This window comes from Bos grunniens, chromosome 9 (genome assembly GCF_055505025.1).
Source record: "Bos grunniens cultivar Pamir isolate PY7600 chromosome 9, Bosgru_T2T1.0, whole genome shotgun sequence".
Taxonomy (NCBI): domain Eukaryota; kingdom Metazoa; phylum Chordata; class Mammalia; order Artiodactyla; family Bovidae; genus Bos; species Bos grunniens.
This window is the reverse complement of record NC_141173.1, coordinates 24,709,375-24,731,793: the sequence shown is the minus strand read 5'-3', so window position 1 is coordinate 24,731,793 and position 22,419 is coordinate 24,709,375. Positions and strand designations below refer to the sequence as shown.

General features: G+C 41.4%; 1 protein-coding gene and 1 long non-coding RNA gene across 2 annotated transcripts in view; one reads left to right on the top strand and one right to left on the bottom strand.

Annotated features, from left to right (window-relative positions):
* MTCL3 (MTCL family member 3) overlaps positions 1–22,419 on the bottom strand; it is a 66,093-nt gene that overhangs the window by 8,614 nt on the left and 35,060 nt on the right. The window contains exons 5-7 of the mRNA XM_086316971.1: positions 19,543–19,614; positions 11,760–12,941; positions 9,835–10,139 (exon numbers count right to left, since the gene is read on the bottom strand). Of these exons, the coding sequence (XP_086173097.1) occupies positions 10,029–10,139; positions 11,760–12,941; positions 19,543–19,614 (1,365 nt within the window). The 3' untranslated portion in view covers positions 9,835–10,028. The remainder of the gene's footprint in view (positions 1–9,834; positions 10,140–11,759; positions 12,942–19,542; positions 19,615–22,419) is intronic.
* Positions 12,207–21,160, top strand: LOC147365692 (uncharacterized). The gene is made up of 2 exons (XR_015132670.1): positions 12,207–13,354; positions 20,951–21,160. It is a non-coding gene; the product is annotated as an uncharacterized LOC147365692 (long non-coding RNA).

Sequence of the window (22,419 nt, the reverse complement as noted above, 5' to 3'; positions counted from 1 at the left end):
TCAATGTCATTTTTGACAGATGTTCCAGTAATTATTTTTTGCAGTTGTTTCATCTGCATCTTGTCATGGTAAAGTTGACCTTAAATTATATATAGAATAAAAATGAGGGATGAAAAACTGATGGAATTTCACCCAAGTCTACCATTTTTTTCTAGTATTTACCAACCTTTTCTGTTGTATAATTTTATGTGTATTAGCTAATATTTCCAAGCTATATTTCATACTTAAAGAAATAAAGTAATACAATTAGATGACAGCATATAAAGGCAATAAATATTCAGCACAGGTATTTCTGAACCTTACCACTAAAACTTTTAAGGAAATTTGTTTTAAGAAAAGTTCCTGCTCTTATGTACACAAAGCAAATGGATTTTAAAGACTGATGCCAGTATGCCCAGCCATAGAGTAATACTCAGACATTTAGAAGTTCCTGACATTTTCAAGCAGGAGTCATAATGGCTGAAAACCTTATAGAAAAAGTGCAGTTTGTTGCATAATACAGGTTACTTTGAACCCATTTAAATATTTAAAACTTCTAATGTGAAACTGACTCAAATTATTGCTCTATACCTTGGAGAGAATTTGGAAGAATCATTTGTATCTGATGTCATACTAATCCTTTTTCAATGTATAACAAATATGTAAAAAAATGCATATAATAATACTTAAAGTAAATGTAGAAACACAAGCTGCTGTCAAGAAACAAAAACAGAAAATCCTGGAAAGGGTTTGAAATGATCTGTATAAATGATGATATTAAGCCACAAACTAAAACGTTTTGGAAAGGGGGCAAGAGGAATATTGAGAGCATAAATGTCACTAGGAGGTGTTTCCAGACTTATAGAATTTTATGGCCAGAAAAAACTGCAACTGTCCAGTCAAGCTTCTCATTTTACAGCTGAGGGAAGAGGCCTTGATGTTATTTACTCAGGGTCACAAAGCCATTTACTAGCAACATCAGGAACAGAATCCAGGTCTGCTAATTCCTGGGGGAGTGCCTCAAAGTTTAAAATTCCAACGCGCTCAAGGTAAGGAATAGAACCCAGGGATGAGAGTTTTGGGCATAAGACACTGACTTCTAGCCTTGCCAAATCTTAAACTCACTTTTTCTAAGTCCAAATGAGGGGACTAATACTAATATTTCATCTTCCAAGTATGATGCAGGAGTCATATAAGACAGTATTTGTAACTATTTATCTTGAAAAGTTTGTATCGTTCAATAATATAAGTCCTTGGTCAGAATAAGAAGAAAAAGAATTTTAACTGAGTGATCATAAAAAACCTGGGGATTAAAGCACCGACTTTGTCTTTAGCATATAATGCACATTTCATTTACAGTTCTCTATCTGAAGAATGATTTTGAAGCACCACAAAGTAGTTATTTATTTCATCTCTTTATGCGGTTACAGCTCTGGCCGTATATTAGATTGGGTAGCTTCTGATTTCTTGCTTGTACAATTTTCAGGCCCTTCTTCCTTTACTCTTTAAACACATTTGCCAGCTAAAGGAGTACTGTTTTTCTATTTTTATTGTAAAGAGATGGAAAAAATTGGAAGGGATGACTTTGAAAAACTGAACTCATAGCATAGTAAAATTTAGAAGCTATTACAGGTGGCAAATCTTAAATAATCCTTCCTTACAGTATAGTATCTGCCCTTTGCAATTTTTAAAATGCTTTATATGGAAACTCTCAGGACTTTCTGCATTTTTCTGAAACCAAAACTGCTTAAAAAGTCTTCTAATTTGAAAAGTATAAATTTTAACAAATTATATCTATTTAATAAAAATAAAGTGCTTCATGAAACATCTCAGTTGTTTAATAGAACTCTCTTGAATCTTAATCTTCCATTCTAAAGAGAGGTCTTGGGTACTTTTAACATTCCACTTAATGAATATTTGTGAGCACCAACTCTGGGCCAGGTGTAGGGTTGGATTCTGAGGACTGCAAGAATAAAGCAAATCTTTGTCCTCAACTGGCTCCATCGCCTCTGAAGATCCCTGCAATAGCAACTGCAGCGTGACTACCCACTTCCTGAGTATTCCTTGAAACAAATGAACAAATATGGAGCACCTCTCTTGGTAGTCCCCACAGCATTCTGCCACCGGGAGCACCATTCAGTGTTACTCTCAGACCCTGCTGTATGCTGCAATCACTCAATTACTTAAAAAACTCTCCTCCAGAGACTTTCTGAACCAGACCACCCAGTGATGAGGCCCAGGTTTCTTAATTTTTATAATGTTCTACAGCTGATTCTGTCAAGTTTGGTCCTGTGTTTATGAGTCATAGAATGACAGAGTCTAGACTCTTGTGTTAGTAAAAGAAATATTGTGTCAATACTTACTAGAATCTGTTTGGGGTGATCTATTTTCCATGGAGTTACATGTTCAGATTGTCATGTTCCAGCTAATGTGCTATGTTCCCAGTGCTGGATGTTTTCCCCTTAAAATCATGGGATGCTGGCCGTCTCCTCTACTCTGAGGGATGGCGACATGTCAAATATGTTAGCCAAGCAAGTCTGTCATGGGGTTTATGTACAGGCATTTCCAGATGACAGAAATATTCAAAGGAAAGAGTTTCAAACTATCTGATTAATTTTTTTAAGTATTGGCCTATATTTTGAAGAAACAAAACATTTTTAAAACATGTTTAGTTATTTAGGACTAGAGACACATCTTGCTGACGATTTTCCAATTTGTTTCTGGCATCTCACTGTATTAAATTTTTTTGTTATTATATTATTATTTGTTTTTATCTCACTATATTATTTCCAGATTCTTGACTTGGGAAATGTTGATACTGAAGATAATGATAATGTTGATAGTGATGACAATAAAAGCTAAGTGACACAGAGACTCTTCTGGGGCTACTTCTCATTTCATTCCAGAAAAGGGCCTTGGGAATGCCTGTCCACCACAAGAGGGCCACCCTGAGACACTTCTGTTAGGAAGTTCCAGCGATAGAGCAGGGCTCAGAGGCCATTGCTGCTACTACTAAGTCCCTTCAGTCGTGTCTGACTCTGTGTGACCCCATAGACGGAAGCCCACCAGGCTCCCCCGTCCCTGGGATTCTCCAGGCAAGAACACTGGAGTGGGTTGCCATTTCCTTCTCCAGTGCATGAAAGTGAAAAGTGAAAGTGAAGTTGCTCAGTCGTGTCCAACTCCCAGCGAACCCATGGACTGCAGCCTTCCAGGCTCCTCCGTCCCTGGGATTTTCCAGGCAAGAGTACTGGAGTGGGGTGCCATTGCCTTCTCCGGAGAGGCCACTGAGAGGGTGTTATAACTTGAAGGACACAGTAATTCGTATTCTCCCCACCCTGCCCCATCCCAGGGTGTTTCCACCCCACCTTTATCTTCTACCAGAAATGTTAGATTTATCACCACTAAGTGACAGCATTACATTTTAAGTAACTGTCTGATAAAATGCCATTGACAGAGGAAGCGATTACTGGCTAGTCACAACTTCATTCAGAAAAGGAGAACCAATGAAAAGAACACGAGAAATCCTCCAAAAGAACAACCCATCTCTCTAGTCTACTTGACTCCTAGTTCAAAAAGGAGGTTAACAAAAATGCTAAAGGATTTAAGAAAGATGATTAATAGAAGCACAGAGCACTGTAACAAGGAACCAGAAACTGTAAAGAGGAACCAATGGAAAATAGATAACTCAATTGCCATGATTACAAACCCATCTAAAAGAAGAGGAGAACAGCCAACACACAAAAAGGGCTGGAAAGAACAATCAATATAGGTAAGCTTTGATCAGAGCCTGGGGAACGAAGCTGTTTCCTTTGTGGGCTGTAGAGCAGACAGACAGACAGAAGGTCAGAAAGAGGAACTGAATGAGTGGTGCTAGATTTTGAGGGGCTAATGTGAGAGGTCTTGATACCCAGGTGCAAAGAAAATGTGGCATCATGACTTGAGGAGGCCACGCTAAAGGATCTGGAGATGAGAGTTTAGAAAGGGAGGCCCGCAGTCATACTTCAGATCCTTTACCGTGGTACAAGACATTTATCTTGGTACAAAATAAAACTTAAGAGTATTTATTTATCTAATAATGCATCGATAATTTAAAAGAAAAACAATCAAAATAAGTAAAATATTATGAACTGAACTTGAAAAACCCTCAACAGGAAATTTGGTTTCAACAACATTCAAAGAAATATTCTCATCCTCAAGTCAAAAGCGTTACATGAATATTTTCTGAAAGGATGAAAAACTGCTAAACACCATTGATTATATACGTGTATAGTAAATTTTAGGGCTTCTCAGGTGGCGCTAGTGATAAAGAACCCGGCTGTCAACAGAGGAAATATAAGAGACGTGGGTTCGATCCCTGGGTCGGGAAGATCCCCTCGAGGAGGGCATAGCAAACCACTCTGGTACTCTTGCATGGAGAATCCCATGGACAGAGGAGCTTGGTGGGGTACCGTCCACAGCGTCCCACAGAGTCACACACAACTGAAGTGACTTAGCACACACGTGTAGTAAATTTTGTGAATTCGTAAAATCTTACAATTTTATTTTCAGATGCTGGATGTGGATGGTACCCTATTTAGCTATAGAGAAACTCATACAAGTGTGAACTAAAAAAGCTTTTATAATTGTAACAATGAAATAAAATAATCAGGAAATGTCAACATATTTAAGCTTATTAAACATAAACATCTGAGGTATAACATAAGAATAGGTCCTTTGAGACAACACCACCTGGTTTGACAGTGGCAAGTGAAAGGTGGAGATTCTTCCTTGTTTTTAAGAGTTGAGTGTTGCCTTTCCTGCTCCTATTCTTTGATCAAGCGAGGTTGCAACAGCGCTGTACTTGAAAATGGCCCCTAAAAGTGTCAACTTTTCTCACTTTCAATCCTGACTTTACATTAGAGCATCTGACCTGAAGCATGACTGCCAGATGAAAATGAACTGTGGTTCTATAAGAATATAGCTACCAACACCACATGAATATTTAGAGTTAAGGCTTAGCGACCAAACTGACATTCCAAAGTTCACTGGCAGCTGAGGAAATAATCGTATCCCACTCTACCACACAGAATGAAATGAAGGCTAGGGAATGCAGGCCAATACACATTCCAGGCTCAGCACTGAATTTTCCCTTGTTTTGAGTTTGAGCCTGTTCTGCTTAAAAATAGCCAACTGAATTCTTTTTTTCTTAAATCTCAGCCAAATTACCAAAGACACTCCTTCCTACGCCCAAGAATGTGCAAGCAATGGAATTTTTGTTTGTTGGAATTTATTTTCAGGGTGATGTTTAAATAGCACAGTTTTCAAAGGTGCAAATAGGAGAAGAGTCCCTGTTTCAATAATTGGAGGACTGTGTTTTCTTCATGAATAAAGGAGCCTGGATGTTGCTCTCCTAGAACTAGCTTTATATGACAAAGACCATGCAAGGAACAGAATCAAAGGGGAGGGGAAGGGAGATAGTAGAGATTTCCTTTCTGAGGTCTTGGGAGTCATCTCTGTTAACTTTTCTTCCCATGACTATATCCTGCAGTGTAAGGAAGACATTCACCCTAGATCCTGGGTGCTCACGGAACAGCCTCAGGTTCCAAGGAGAAGGCCGAAAGGGACAAGGTTAACTTCCGTCTGCTGGCAATTTGCTGAGACCACCTTCCAATTACTGGCCCCCAGCAGTGCCCTGAGATAGAGTCAGGCCTGAATTCCCTGACACTGGATGCATTTCCCATTGTACATCACAGTGTATAAAGATGTGTGTGCACACACAGGCACAGACTGGGTAATCAGTTCTTCAGTGGGTGGGGCAGAGTTGGGAAGAGCCTCCAAGTCAGTCCTATTTCCCCTCATCTTTTTCTTACTGGGGTTTATATACAAAGAGCCTGGATGGAGTTCAAATTTCTCATGAAATTCTTCTATAAAGTCAATGGCTTAGGGATCCACAGGTAAGGTTAATAACACTGTTGCCAGGAAGAATTTAATGCTTCACAAGAGATCTGAGGACAAGGCTGATGTTTTGGATAGCCTGGACCTCCCTTGGTTACCCTCTCCTTTCTTGTTCAGGTCACAAGATATTGTTGATATATATACTGCACGCATGCTAAGTCTCTTCAGTCGTGTCTGACTCTTTGTGACCCTTATGGACTGTAGCCCACAAGGCTCCTCTGTCCATGGGATTCTCCAGGCAAGAATACTGGAGTGGGTTGCCATGCCCTCCTCCAGGGGATCTTCCTAACCCAGGGATCAAACCCACATCCCTTGAGTCTCCTGCATTGGCAGGCAGGTTCTTTACCACTAGTCTATGGGGTCGCACAGAGTTGGACACGACTGAAGTGACTTAGCAGCAGCAGCAGCAGCAGCGCCATGTGGGAAGCCTACCCCTGCATTGATTTCTGTATTCTTCTATCCAAGAATGCCTAGGGGGTTTACTGTGTTCTCTGAGGGAAATCTAACATGCTATCAGGTATGCAATAAAGAATAAATTGCAACCACAAATCTGTTTTTTGCACTTTGGTAAGAATACAAGTCAGAGTTAGCTGTCTATATCTCAGTCCTTGTCAATCAGCCAGTTGAAAGCTGTGAAAACGTAGAAACTGAACCTCAATTTCTTCTATACTTAACACAGCCAATACTTCAAAATGTGTGTTAAATAAACAAAGGATCCATGCTCTATCTTTTTGCTCACATCTCTTATGTATGCTTTCTCTTTGGGGTTTGGAGGTTAGAGTCAGTTGGCATCTGTTATCCCTGGTGGGTTTGTGGGACACCATATCCTCTCTGTGGATCACACGGGGAAGCTTTGTGGCAGAGATGATTGTGTAACAACAAAGTGGTGGTTTGTTATGATGTGTTGGGGGGGATTATCTTGAGGTTTTAATTCAGCGTTTACATGCACCATTATCTCCAGGTGTGTGTGTGACCCTGACACACACAATATTCATCGTGGTTCTCCTTTCTGACACATATTCTGATTTGTCTTCTCTAGCTTTGTTTCTTTCAAAAACCTGTTTGAATGAAAGGGGGAATTTTTTAACACCATTACCAGTATGGAAACAGAGTTGCTTTGTCATTACAGGTCTCTGGCAAAGGCCATATGACAAAGGTAGACATGCTCTATAAAGAGGATACAGATGTTCAATGAATGCTTGGAATTTTAAGGTCTACTAAAATCTAGACAACCAATGATAGTATCACACAGTTTGCTGTGACATTGGTATATATGTTGTATATACCTTATATGCATATTTTAATAATTCAAACATCTAAAGAAGTGGTTCTTGGGAGTTAATATATATATATCTGCTTGGGTTCATGTATTGGATTTCAATTAATGTAAAGTAGCATCTCAATTCTAAAAACAAGCCAGGAATTCTGATGCGCAGCTAGGATTGAAAACCACTAATGTAAATATTTAGTTTTTGGTTCTCCTCGTGGTAAAGATAATTTCAATTCCAAAGCCAGTTTCTTAAAGCCACACAGGATACTGAATATCTATAACATTTCTGAAGTGAACACCTGCACTGCACACCATGCTTCCTCATAGGAACAAAGCTAGGAATCTGGGGATGACACGTATTTGAAGTTCTGGCCCTTTTCCTCTAAATGCCAGTAGACCTTTCAGTCACCGTGACTGGAACCTGAAACACCTCCAATAACTACCAAATGCCTCATAGGTAGATGAGAGAGTCATTGCTTAGCTGACTGTATTCCAGTCCAAAGGCAATAAGCATTTCATTTAAATTTCTGCCTCAAACATTTACTTTCAGTTCCACTTTCATTGCCAAAACGATTCCTCTGAGACAGCAAAAGTGAAAGTTGCTCAGTAGTACGACCCCATGGATTGTAACCCGGCAGGCTCCTCTGTCCATGGAATTCTCCAGGTAAGAATACTCAAGTGGGTAGCCATTCCCTTCTCCAGGGGATCTTCCTGGTCTGGGGATTAAACCCGGGTGTCCTGCATTGCAAGCAGATTCTTTTCCATCTAAGCCACCTGGGAAGCCCCCAGGATGGCAATCTGGGGGTTAATCAAGGTTCTAACAGTCAAATTCTGATTTTTAATTAATTTTTTATTTTTAAAGTGGCTTCTTTCCTGGAGATGAAATATTTTTTAAAGTAACATTTGTATAATTGATTAACTATAGCATTTATGCTATTTCATTTGTTCTTGTCATGAAGCTCTATCTAACCACTTGAAATCTTAAGATGAAAAGCTGGGAAGTATGTACTGACAGATTCTAACTGTTGGTTAACCACTCCTCACTCCCAGTCTCTTTTTTCTCCAAAACAAAGCAAAAACTAAAACTAAATTAAAAATCAGGTACATTAAGAGTAGGTATCCCTGATGGCTCAGACGGTAAACAATCCACCTGCAATGTGGGAGACCTAGGTTCGATCCCTGGGTGGGGAAGATCCCCTGCAGGAGGACATGGCAACCCACTCCAGTATTCTTGCCTAGAGAATTCCATGGACAGAGGAGCCTGGGGGGCTACACTCCACCGGGTTGCAAAGAGTCGGACACAACTGAGGAACTAAGCACATTATAAACTCAATTTTTAATTATTATGTAGTTTTTACTACATTAACACTAAAAGGGAAATTTACATGCCGAGGGATGAGGACTCAAAAGCCTGTGGTCTGCACCAACTTCTGTACTGGAGCAAAGATTTTCCATATATCATTCTTTATGCCTGGGGCAAGATACTTCATTTCGTTACAGATTTTCATATCTATCCACCAACTCAGCAGTATTTCTAAGTAGGTAACGTCAGTTAGTGTTCTCAATCACTCAATCAGCATGACTCAACATGACTGAGTCCAGTTTTATACTCTGTAAATTGCCAGTGAGATGGACAGCATAAGACCTTTTGGCTACAGGAAACCTATCCAAACCACTTTAGGTAGGAGGAGAAAGGGCAGTGCTGAGATTCACCAAAGTAAAATTGTCTACAGAGCAACTCCCACTGGAACTATGCTACTGGCTTTGGACTGTGATTTCATGAAATTCTACTGATTTACTATTTTTTCCCTACTCAAAATACTTCATATACTGAATTTCTAGCATATTTCCTGCTCCAGAAGCAGTCCTACATGGTAACCTATTACAGAGGACAGGATGCCAGGCAACAAACCTGATTAGCAACATACAGCTCCAAGTATAACAGGTAAAAAGGTTTCCCTGGGGGCTCAGCAATAATGAATCCACCTTCGATGCAGAAGATGCAGGACATGTGGGTTCGATCCCTAGGTTGGGAATATCCCCTGGAGGACAGCATGGCAACCCACTCCAGTGTGCTTGCTTGGAGAATCCCATGGACAGAGGAGCCTGGTGAGCTACAGTCCCAGGAGTCGCAAAGAGTTGGAGACGACTGAAGTGACTGAGCGCGCACGCACATAATAAGTAAACACAGATATGGTTGGTTTGGTCCGAATGGTTGAAACTGGTCAAATGCAGAGGACAAAGATAATTTCCTTCTCAATGAACTAACTAATCCAGTCTCATGCTTCCAAACACGTAGACAAAACACCATCAGCATCACAATGACTTGTTTAGTTTCCATGATGGTCACATTTTATTTCTTCACCATAATTTTTCCTGATACTTATTGGTTATCAAAGTTATTTTGTTAATCTGATGCAATTTAGCAAAAGCACTTTATAAATCTATACATTTTCTAAGATGTGACCAACTTGTGAATGTCCAGATTTTGAATTATCATAATAGTCAAATACTGAGAAATAATTGAGAGACTTGGGAAATGTTCACAGTCATTCTTACAGTGATTTAAGAAGAGTACAAATCAAAATGTAAAAGAAAGTAGTAAAAATGAAAATGATTTATAAAAAGAGAAGTTGTACTTCCACCCTTACCTGAAATATTTAATGCTCAGGCTTCTTACTGAATTTGGTAGTGGGAAGATGCGTCTTTTTAAAGAAATAAGCAGTCTTCAGTGTTTTTATAGCATTGGTTACTACAGAAATTATACTTCTTTTACTTCTTGTCTTGAAGGGTGAACAAAACAAACAAACTGAAATACTACAATGAATGGTAAACGATGAAAGGTTTACAGTACAAAAAACAGTGTAAAAAGGAAGACAAGTTTAAATATTGTTGTGTAAGAAAGTGATGAAAATAATACAAGAATGAGAATAAGTAAAATGATAGGCTGGAACATCTGGGAAGGTAAATGCAAAGACAAAAAGAAGAATTAATTAATAATAATTTTTAAAACTTAAGTTTATATCAACTAATCTACATATCCATTCAACTTAAAATAAAGACCCCTCCCTCATATATACTTACAAAGTCTGAAAGCCTACTGTTATATACATACTTTCTCTTACTCTGATTGCTATTTCTTTCTGAGAGTATCATTGAAAAAACACATGCGCAAAGTATTCAAAATCTGCAACAAGGAAATTAAAAACCAACTATTTGACATAATACATAGAGAAAAAAATCATTAACATTTCAAAATTCAACAAGTTTTATCATAAAACTTTTTATTTTTTTTAATAGCAAAGCAAAGCAGCATGCAAGATAAATAAGCAATAGGGTTGGGATTTTTCTAGTTGTGACTAACAGGCAGTTAATCTAATATCATGCTTCTGTGTATAAACTGATTTTTAGATGTAAACCTCTTGCGTGCCTTAAAAGCCATGCATGCTGTTGCTCTTCTGTGGGTTCTCCAATGGATACAAGATACCAGGCTTGCCAGAAGGGTAGTACTGCCTGTTTGTTTTGTAAACTCTCTTTTATGTGGTTAACTCTGACAAAATGCATTGGTTTTTGGCCACCATACCTGGCTAGAGGAGATCAGTCCAATTCATCAGATGTGCCTCTACAATTAGGATGAAGGAAAAATGCTGGTTTTCCCTGTTCGGGAATAGTTATTACTATTTCTCTGAGTTAGTGTTGCCTTGAGGCTAAAGTGTAACACTCCTTCCCCAGCCTGAGGGTCTTCTATAGAACGGACAGTGATTTTCTCTAGAAATAAATATCATGTTACTTTGACTGGTGGTAGGTACAACAGCGGCTTCTATCTGCTCCTCTTGTAGGGAGGGCTCCAGACACAAAAGCATCTCTCTTTAGCTGGTTCCCTGGTGGCTCAGCGGTAAAGAATCCGCCTGCCAATGCAAGAGATACAGGTTCGATCCCTGGATTGGGAAGATCCCCTGGAGAAGGAAATGGCACCCCACTCCAGTATTCTTGCCTGGGAAATCCCATGGACAGAGGAGCCAGGTGGGCTACAGTCCACGGGATCACATAGAGTCGGACACGACTGAGCGACTCAACAACCGCCACCACCACCAGTAGTGATGCACCAATACTGATCATTTAGTGATTTAAAAGTATGTTAAGCTTAATTTGAATCTCGGCTAGAAAACCACAGGCCAGCAATTGAAGATTTCTATTCGGGATCTTCCTGCGGCAAAATCTATTAGAATCAGTAGAGTTAATACTGAAAATGTCGACCTTCAATAATAATGTATCTTAGAAATCCTTTCATCTTTACACAAAAACTGGGGGAAGGGAGAGGTGGGTATATCTCTCTCTGAAACAGATCAGAGAGGGAACAATTAACTTAGCGATTGGATGACGAAAACCTCAGGCCTGAAGAAGGACAGGGTGAAAGAACAAGTGCGCCGTGGAGCTTCCAAGCCCAGAGAGGCTCTGAGCTGGGGTTTCCCTAAAGCGGGGCGTGGAGGTGGGTGCGCGGAGTCGCCCCTCCGGGGACCGCGGCTCCGCGAACCAGCCTCGCCAGCGCCGTGGCTCGCAATAGGCAGAACTGTACCTGACTCACGGATATGGGCTCCTCGGCGCCGGGGTCGTCGGCGGACTTGGGCACCTCGAGGCGGTCGATGAAGGTCTGCAGCTCCTTGCGGAAGGCCTTCATCTGCGCGTTGATGCGGTAGAGCAGCTCGTGCTCGCGGATGCGGCTGCCGTCGTCCTCCTCGTCCATGAGTCCGAACAGGTCCCCGTTGGCCACATAGATGCGCGCCTCGGTGATGATGGTGCTGGTGTCGGCGATGAGGCGGTCGATGGTCTTGCCCAGGCGCTCGGCCTCCGAGCGGATGTCCTTCATCTGCTGCCGGTCAGAGAAGCTTTTGGGCCAGGGCCCCGGCGGCGGCGCGGGGTAGAAGGAGCGGGTGGGCGTGAGGCAGCGGATGTTGCGCACCTCCTCTGAGTCGCTCTCGCCGCCGATAGGCCCTTCTCGCTTGCGATGCGGCGGCCGTGAGTCGTCATCACTCTCCTTTTTGCCCGCGTCGCTCTCGGCGTCGCTGTCACGCGGGCTGCCGCGGATGCCCAGGTGCGAGGCCAGGTCGTAGCGCTGCATGTTGGACATGAGCACGCGGTTCTCGTACTGCAGCTGCATGACCTTGCCGCTGAGCTCGTTGATTTGCAGGCGCGCCGCCTTCAGCTCCTCCTGCAGGGCCTCGGTCTTGGCGCTGTCGTGGTGCCGCGCGCTCTCGTGGCCCCCCGACTTGTATTTGTACTTGTTGAGCTCCGCCGTGATGCGCTTGTTTTGCTCTTCGAGGTCAGCCACGTTCCTACGCAGCAGCTCCGTCTCATCCTCCACCAGCTGCAGGTGCTGCCGCAGCTCCGACAGGGATTCGCTCTGCTCCCTCATCAGGGGGTTGGCCGAGCCGTTGAAGTCGTCGCCCCGTAGGTCGTCCAGTTCCGCCTTCAGGCCTCGGTTCTCCACTTCCAGTTCGACGATCTTTCTGCCCAGGATGTTGGCTTCTTCCTCCACCAGCCTCAGCCGCAGCTTGAGCTCGGCTTCTCTGGTGCTGGGCGGGCCCCCGGCTTCTCCTTTGGGCAAAGGACTGTCCAGATCCCCGTAAAAGGATCGGTACTTCTGGAGCTCGTGTTCGAATCTGTCCTTTTCTTTGTCAATCTTGGCCATTTTCTTTCTCATCAGAGCGGCTTCTTCCTTCACGAACTGCAGCTGGCATTTCAGATCTTCATTGTCCTCCTCAATTGGGAAAAAGAAAAGGAAGGGGATAGGAGCTCATTTTTCATGTAAAGAAAGAAAACAACCAAAAAGGGACACCTGCGGAAATCATTCCCTTTCCTTGTAATTTAAGATTTAATGAGACAGAGGGAGAGACAGAGACATAGATGCTGTATGTTTTCTCCAAATCATTTAAATTCTTTGGCAAATAAAAGATCAGGACAATATTACATCCTGAAAACAAAAAGAGAAGGGAATATAAGAAGAGAAAAACTGTGGTCATCACTATTCACAAAATTATATGTTCCCAATGCATACCACTGGTTTTGACTGTCATTTTCAACAGTGTTCACTTTGTTTTGTTTTTCTTGCAGTTTGAATTCCCCGGAATGCAGTAAATATGAAAAACATTCCCTGGAAGGAAGATGTGGTTGGTATGTACTCCCTGCCATTTATTGAGCTCTGACTCTTAGCCGGAGTCTATAAAGTTCTCAACATATATGACCTAATTTAATGTGTAGAGTAAATTCAGTAGTACGTATTACAAGAACTGGTTTAAAGATGTTCAACAAATTGTTCAAGGTTACATGGCTATTAAGTAGCAGAGGACCGAGGTGAAATTTGAATTCAGTTCTGACATTAAGGCTCAGTTAGGCACATGATCACAGAGCCATATGGAAAATAATCTATCTACCATCTTTATTCAAGGGAGAATTGTTTTTACAGCCTTTAAAATAGGTAAAGTTTAACACAGGAATGGTCCATCCAAGAAGAAACTGGTTCCACCTAGATCACTTTTAAAATGGGATGTATTCCCATAAGTCTGAAATGGCTAGAACTGGTTCTGCCTGATGAAAGAATGGTAGAGTAGATCCTACAGAACAGGGGTCCCCAACCTTTGGGATCTAATGCTTGATTATCTGAGGTGGAGCTGATGTAATAATAATAGAAATAAAGTCCAATAAATGTTATGCACTTGAATCATCCTGAAATCATCCTCGCCCACTATGCCCTTGTCTGTGGAAAAAACTGTCTTCCATGAAAACTGGTTTCCCTGATAGCTCAGTTGGTAAAGAATCTGCCTGCAATGCAGGACACCTGGTTCGATTCCTGGGTCAGGAAGATCTGCTGGAGAAGGGATATGCTACCCACTCCAGTATTCTTGGGCTTCCCTTGTGGCTCAGATGGTAAAGAATCCACCTGCAATGCGGGAGACCTGGGTTCTACCCCTGGGTTGGGAAGAGCCCCTGGAGAAGGGAAAGGCTACCCACTGCAGTATTCTGGCCTGGAGAATTCCATGGGGTCTCAAAGAGTCAGACACGATCGAGTGACTTTCACTTTCACTTTTCATGAAAACTGGTCCCTGGTGCCAAGAAGGTTGGGGACTGCTGCTATAGAAGTTCTTCTCACACATTTGTGGGCACCCTTCAAACCCTAATCATTAACTAAATGGAAAATTACAAACAGAAAAATGGAAATCAACTCTTTCTCTGAGAGCCAATATAAAAGCACATTATAATGTTCAAGGACATATTTCCCAAGGACGATTTCCCCAAATTCTCTTTTAAGCAGGAACTTTGGGCATATCATGTGACTTTGGCGGACTTTGGTTTCTTTATTTCAAAAAATGGGAATAAAAATGCCTTTCTTTTCCAGCACTGAGTCAGCTGTGTTTGAGGTGAATTCTGGTAAAAATGTAGCAACCACGGAAGGTGAAGGTGAGGAGAATAACGAGCTTCTGCCAGGGATGCTCAGTAAATACAGCCCAGAGCTTTCCAGATGGAAGAGAGGGAGAGTGGGGCACGGGCTCTTATGCTCCCATCCACTAATGAGAATTAGTATGAAGGTCTGAGAGCTGCTGAATGTGCAGAGCCTTAATGTCACATTCTTTATATCATTACATCTTCATACTAGCCCCACGAGGAAGCTGATATACAAAATCTACTTTATAGATAGGGCAGCTTCACGGAAGAGCCCAAGTTAATGTGACAGAGCACATCTGTATTCAGACTGATTCTCAAAATCATGTTTTTCCACTGCACATGATGCCTCTAGAAATGATGTGCAAAAGGAAAAAAGTAGGACAATGAGTTAAAATAACAAAATCAGATGTGTTGGCTTGTATGCTTTCCTCTAGAAGGGGTTCACAAGAAAGGAGAGAAGCCCAGAGAGATAAGAGAACCCCAGGAGCACAGTGAGAGAAAGGGGTTAAGAATATATGTCACAGGAAGATTAGATATGAAAATCCATTTCACCAGGAAAGAAAGAAGCTGCCTTGTAAGAGACTATGTGTGGGGGTCCCCTGGACTAATTCAGTGAGAATGAAACCAAGGACATATTGTGTGTGTTAGTTACTCAGTCATGTCCGACTCTATGCAATCCCATGGACTGTAGCCCCCTAGGCTCCTCTGTCCATGAGAGTCTCCAGGCAAGAATATTGAAGTCGATTGCCAAGCCCTCCTCCAGGGGATCTTCCCAACCCAGGCATTGAACCCGGGTCTTCTGCATTGCAGGTGGACTCTTTACCATCTGAGGCACAAGCCTAAGGACCTATCACAGTGTCTAATATCACATCAGCAGAAGAGTCAAAGATAACCCTGATGTTTTTGAGCTTAGGTGTCTTGATGAATTGTGTTGCCAATAACAGGAACAGAGACTGAACAAAAAGGATCAGCTTTTAGGGGAAGAATATGGGTTTAAGTATATTAAAATGTTGCCTTTGAGGTGTGTCCGCAGAGGGATACCCAGTAGAAACATCTATCAGTGGGAATCTCAGGCCCACGATTAGCAAGATTACAGCCCTGGACCCGGAGACAGCTTGGGCCCAGAGAGGAGGACATGAGGATGAGATGCACAGAGGTGATGGCTGAGGCTATTGCAATGGCTTCAGAGGCAATCAAAGGGGAGAAGAAAAGAAAGGGAGACTGAAAAGAAATGATCAAAAGTTGGAGCCCGGAGCAAGACAAAGTCATTAAAGCCAAGAATTGGAAATAATGCTTGAAGAGAAAGGTGACCAACAATATGCATGCCGAATATGCTTTTATCTAGACTAGATTCTGTCAGGAAGTAAGAGTAGGTGAGATGGGGAAACCAGCTAGGCTCCATGTTCTGTCAAAGTCCTTGACTGCAAGGAAGGCCTTTAGCTGCTAGTAAAAAAAAAATGTTCACATAACACTGCAGTTTGAATCTAACTAAAACAGCAACACAGTTTAATATATAAGTCATAGATTAGAATAGAATGACAAGCAAATATAAAAGAGGAGGATATCTCATTTGTGTAAATGTAAGCTCTCCTGTCCATTCTTTCATTCCATTTCATGCAATGAAAACATTAGAAGTATGTTATGAGTTGGACATGTATTCCATGTAGCAAAGTCATGAATCCTGTATGTCAATGTGCCTTGCATCCTGTATGTCAGAATCCTGTATGTCAAGGTACCTTGTATCCTCATCCTGTAACCCAAGTATTGTAGGCACCATTTGGAACTGGGCAGGGAAATCCCATACGTAAATGTGAATCAGTAAATCAGAGATTGTATGGAAAGTGCCTGGTTGAAATGTAACTGATCAGAAATGTTTGCTCCTATTTTCCACAACTAATGGCAGTCAAGAAACATTACAATGCTTTGAGATGCAAAGCAAGTTATCTTTTTTGTGTGTGTATGGTAAAGACTCACTCTTAAGAAGATATAACCATAAGAGGAAGGGGAACATTAAGATGATGAGGGCCCAAAGAAGAGAGCTGAGCTTAACTTTAACTTAGCCATTTCTAGAGCTAAACTGCACTCTAATAAATTAACTAATTGGAAAAGACCTTGATGCTGGGAAAGGCTGAGGGCATGAGGAGAAGGGGACGACAGAGGATGAGATGGTTGGATGGCATCACTAACTCAATGGACACGAGTTTGAGCAAACTCTGAGAGATAACGAAGGACAGGGAAGCCTGGTGTGCTGCATAATCCATGGGGTCGCAAAGAGTCAGACACAACTGAGTGACTGAACAACAACAACAACTCATTTAATCTGTGCAACAACTCTCTATTATGACCCCATTTTAAGGATGAGGAAACACAGGCATAGAAAGAATAAGTAACTTGTCTAAGGTCATGTAGCTGGTATATGGCAGAGATTTCCATGTAGGCAACCCAGTCCTAAAGTTACTGTTTTTAACTGCTCTGCAAGACCATTTCTCAGTATATAAAGTCACTGTGCCGCTGGAGGAATATGTGGGGAATACGTAAAAGAAAGTGAACAAAATGAAATACAAAGCTATCCAATAGTAGCAGGTTGAACCATATGAAATAGCCATTTGTGTAGGTCAGAATCAACAGTATGTTGGCAATTTCATATGGCTCATCTAGAAAAGGGGTACATGGAAGTATTCAAAAGTGTGTATTGATCCTACTCCAGAGTGCCAGACATTAGACACTGATGAGCACAAGCTGAATAAGATGGTCCCTGGCTACAGTATGGGGGCTTCCCTGGTGGCTCAGAGGGTAAAGAACCTGCCTGCAATGCAGGCCCCAGGTCCCACTGAAAAGCTAATGAAAGCTGCATGTGTCTTTTGAAGAAAAGTGCCTACATGCACATGGAGTGGGGGTCCACAGAGCCAGGAACAAGCACTTAAGGATTCCTGGATTAGAGAATATGGGTGAAAAGAATAAATAAACTTTAACACGGGAAGTATAAGAATAGGACAAACACAAGTTAAAACTGAACTGAACCGAACTGAACTGAAGTTAAAAAAAATAAACTGTTAGTTAAGCTGACTTAAGACTTTAAAGCAAGGCGTATAAAGCACCTTCTCCCTAAATGAGGTTGGGGAAGAAAATTGATGGATAAAATTATGGCAAGACAGAGTTAGAGAGTTGTGGTGACAGAGCATATATGAACTTATTAAGGGAGGATGAGACAGGTACAGATTGTAAAGAATCCACCTGCAATGCAGGAGACCTGGGTTTGATCCCTGGGTGGGAAAGATCCCCTGGAGAAGGGAATGGCTACTTACTCAAGTATTCCTGCCAGGGAAATCCCATGGACAGAGCAGCTTGTTGGCTATAGTCCATGGGTTTGCAAAGAGCTGGACACAACTTAAGCAACTTAGCATGCATGCACAAGACAGTTACAAAAGGGAGATGACTTTGGTAGAAGACTTGGGATTCTAGAACTGCTGAGGCCTATAAATGTTCATGTCAGTACCAAGGGGAAAATGAACAGAGAGGGGAGAGAGAGAACAGGAAACTTAACAATTACTATGTTATGCTTTTAAAAAAGAATGAGATCAACTTTTTCAAATTTGAATATTTAAACATTGCTTTAGTTAAAATTATTACCAAATGAGAAAATACCTTGTAAGAATGAAAAAAAAAAACATATGCTATAGTATTATAGATCCCAGTTTACATCTTTAAGAATAAATATTTAGCCAAGTAATTTTAGCGAGCCATAATGTCATAGCTCGGAGAAGGCAATGGCACCCCACTCCAGTACTTTTGCCTGGGAAATCCCATGGACGGAGGAGCCTGGTGGGCTGCAGTCCATGGGGTCGCTAAGAGTCAGACACGATTGAATGCCTTCACTTTCACTTTTCACTTTCATGCATTGGAGAAGGAAATGGCAACCCACTCCAGTGTTCTTGCCTGGAGAATCCCAGGGACGGGGGAGCCTGGCGGGCTGCCGTCTATGGGGTCACACAGAGTCAGACACGACTGAAGTGACTTAGCATAGCATAGCAATGTCATAGCTGACCCTAAATATCTCGTCTTCTGTTTTAAAATCTCCTTTATTACATCCACCAGCACCTCTGCTCACCATAAAGCTAGTCTTTACTGTAGCTGTTCTAGGTTCTTAACATGCCCATGTTGAGGACATGTTTTAAGTTTTATTTTTATTCTTTCATTTCTTTTCTTGGCTCCCCCAATCATGGTAGAGAGAATTACTTCATTCTGGGACTCTCCAAAACCATCATGAGTCTCTCTTTTCCCTCTGCCATCTTTCCTACAGCATTCCTTTCTTTCTCCTCTCCTGATACTATAGGAACAGCTATTCTAATGTCCTTATTAATTATGGGTGAACAAGATTAGCACCATGGGTACAGTTCTTAAATGCAGCAACGCATAAAGGACTAAAGACATTTTGCTATGTGATTACAACACAGAAGCAATAGTAACAGGAATGTTAGTGGTAGTTTTTTAAGCAAAGATACTGAATGTTTTATATTGCCTCCTGCATTTATAGCTACATAATGGATACACATAATGTAATTCTGTTTTACACAAGTATGTCTCGTTAATATGTCTACATATGAAGTGAAGTCGCTCAGTCGTGTCGGACTTGTCATGACCCCATGTACTGTAGCCTACCAGGCTCTTCCGTCCATGGAATTTTCCAGGCAAGAGTACTGGAGTGGGTTGCCATTTCCTTCTCCAGAAGATCTTCCCAACCCAGGGTTCGAACCCAGGTCTTCTGCATTGCAGGCAGAAGCTTTACCATCTGAGCTACCAGGGAAGCCCTGGTACAGGGAAGCCCAGAGAAGCCCTATATGTCTACATATAGATGTAGCTTATCATTATGTACATTTAGAGGTGTTTGATGTACTAGTTGAAATTTTATTTCCACATACCTCTGTGGGAGTCTGCTGAGCCTTTTTTTCAGATTTTGGCAAATCTTTGCTTCCTCTTCTCTTTAAAGATAGCTGAAACAAAGCATGAATAGGTTTAGTTTGATAAACTACAATTTAAATTCAATTTTAGTTTTAAGAGTTCTAATCTCCTATGATTAAAAAAAAAATAAGCCAAATAAAAAGTTCAATAATTGTAAGAGAGGGAAAAAATCCAAACCATATATATCTTACTTTGGATGGGAATATATATCATAATAGAAGGATAGCTGGCAATTATCATGTTGAACTGAGAAATAGAGGAAAACTACTGTAACAATGCAGAAAAGCAACTTGGAGGAAATTTAGATCAATAACTTAATATACTTATATTGCAAATGAAAGCAAATCCTTGTTATCATTCTACATCATGGAAGAAAAAAAAAAGAAGAAAGTATTATTTCTGGTTGGACTTAAGGTTGTTATAAGATTATCAAGACCAACTCTCAGTGGATTTATATAGAATTTGAAGAATCTTGCTCTTTCCTAATCACTCACTCATGTAAACAAATATGATACACATGTCCATGTACACACTTACACGCGTGTAATACAGTTGGGAGTGGTAGGGGTTACAGTGAAATGGAGGCATCATGCTTTTTCTAAAGGAGCAGGATGATGAGAAGGAATTAGAAATATAGGCTTTTTCAAAAGAAGCTGGAGATTTGGATAGTTATGTAAAATCTTCCACGTTTTACTTAACTGAAATTCAAACAAACAACACTTTGCAGGTCAAAAAAAATACACATTGAGTGCCAAATCCTCTGAGACCAGCAGTGTTTGATCTCTGGTGCTCGGTTCTATTTCTCACCACCAGTAAAGTAAAGTCATTCTGTATGAGTAAGAATCCATATGTATGAAAATCTATCATGTACCAAATATTGAGCTGGACACACAAGGATCAAACATATAATGTACCGACCATCAGTAAGTTCACAACCTGGCGAGGAAGACAGAGATACAAATGCAAACAATTTAGTGCAAGTTGGCAAATGCCATGATTTAGGTTCTGTAAAGAAAGGACTTTGTCTCAGTGTGGCATCTCCACCATGAGAATAATGGTTGCCACAGAGCAGATGTTGAAATGAAATATTTGCTGAACTAATGAGTGAATGTGAAATATGAGATTCTGAGGTCAAAGAGAAGGATGGCCGTACAGGCTGACAGTAAAGGCAGGCTCGGTTTCTCAAAAGAACAGGCTTCATGAATTTGCCAAGAACTGCAAATTAAATTCCTTACATGCTAATTTCTAACCCATTTCCAGTGTTAAACACAGGCATATGTTCAGGTTGCAACTGCTTTCATTCAGTATAAAATGGTAACTACAGAGCCAAATGAATAGTCTACGTGGTTACTTATTTCTCTTTTACAGAAATTCTCCATGTTGCTTGTATAATTTTCTTAGAAGCTGTGGGGACTGATTCACCATAACCAAAAGTGATTTAGGAATGAAGCAGCAAAAACTGTCTCAAGAAAACCAGGAATACAGTAAGCCATCACTAGGGACTCGTGGAACCATCTGTACAGGGGCTATCTATGAAGACATGCCTAAGTTCATTTTATTAAATATTTATGGAATGCTCTTACTTTGAATTTATTCCATTATATGTTTATCTAGTGCTTGCTAATGTACTTCATGAAAGTGAAAGTGAAGTCGCTCAGTCATGTCCGACTCTTTGCGACTACCAGGCTTCTCTGTCCATGGGATTCTCCAGGCAAGAATAGTGGAGTGGGTTACCATTTCCTTCTCCAGGGGATCTTCCCGACCCAGGGATCGAAACCAGGTCTCCCACACTGGAGGCAGACGCTTAACCTCTGAGCCACCAGGGAAGCAGTACGATAATAACACTAACACAGTTTCTGCTCATTATGATTTTCCTGATTTACTTAACAAATGGTCTGTTCAGTCTGCAATTTAATAGTGTGGTGAAAGCAATGATAATGTAGAAGCAATATTAACTGCCATTGAGTACTATTCATATCAAACACAATTTTTTTAAGTTTACTTTGTAAATGATAAGGGGCTTCCCAGGTGGCACTAGTGGTAAAGAACTTGCCTGCCAATGCAGGAGACTATGAGATATGGGTTCAGTCCCTGGGTTGAGAAGATCCCCTGGAGAGCAACCCACTCCAGTATTCTTGCTTGGAGAATCCCTGGACAGAGGAGCCTGGCAGGCTATGGTTCATAGGGTTGCAGAGTCGTGCAACCCAGAATCGTTGTATGACTGAAGCATCTTAGCACAAACATAGATGGTAAAAATAAAGCTGAGAGAGGTTAATTAGATTATTTAAAGCAGTGGTTCTCCAAGTATGGTCCCCACAGTAACATCATCAGTGTCACTTGGAAACTTGTTATTTGTGTAAATTCTCAGGACCCATCCCAGAGCTACTGAATCAGAAAGTCAAGAGATGGGGACCAGTGAGCCATGGTTTAGCCAGCTCTCCACGTGATTCTGATGCATGATAAAGTTTGAGAAACACTAGTCTAAAGTCACTGCTTGGTAAGTAGCAAAATCAGGCCTTGACCCAAGTCTTTCTGATCTTTTGTTGCTGTTGTTGTTCAGTCACCAGGTCGTGTCCAACTCTTTGTGACTCCATGAACTGCAGCACCCCCGGCTTCCCTGTCCTTCACTAACTCCTGGAGTTTGCTCAAACTCATGTCCAATGAGTTGGTGATGCTATCTAACCATCTCATCATCTGTTGCCCCCTTCTCCTTTTGCTTCAGTCTTTCCTAGCATCAGGGCCTTTTCCAACGAATCAGCTCTTCGCATCAGGTAGCCAAGGTATTGGAGCTTCAGCTTCAGGATCAGTCCTTCCAGTGAATATTCAGGGATGATTTC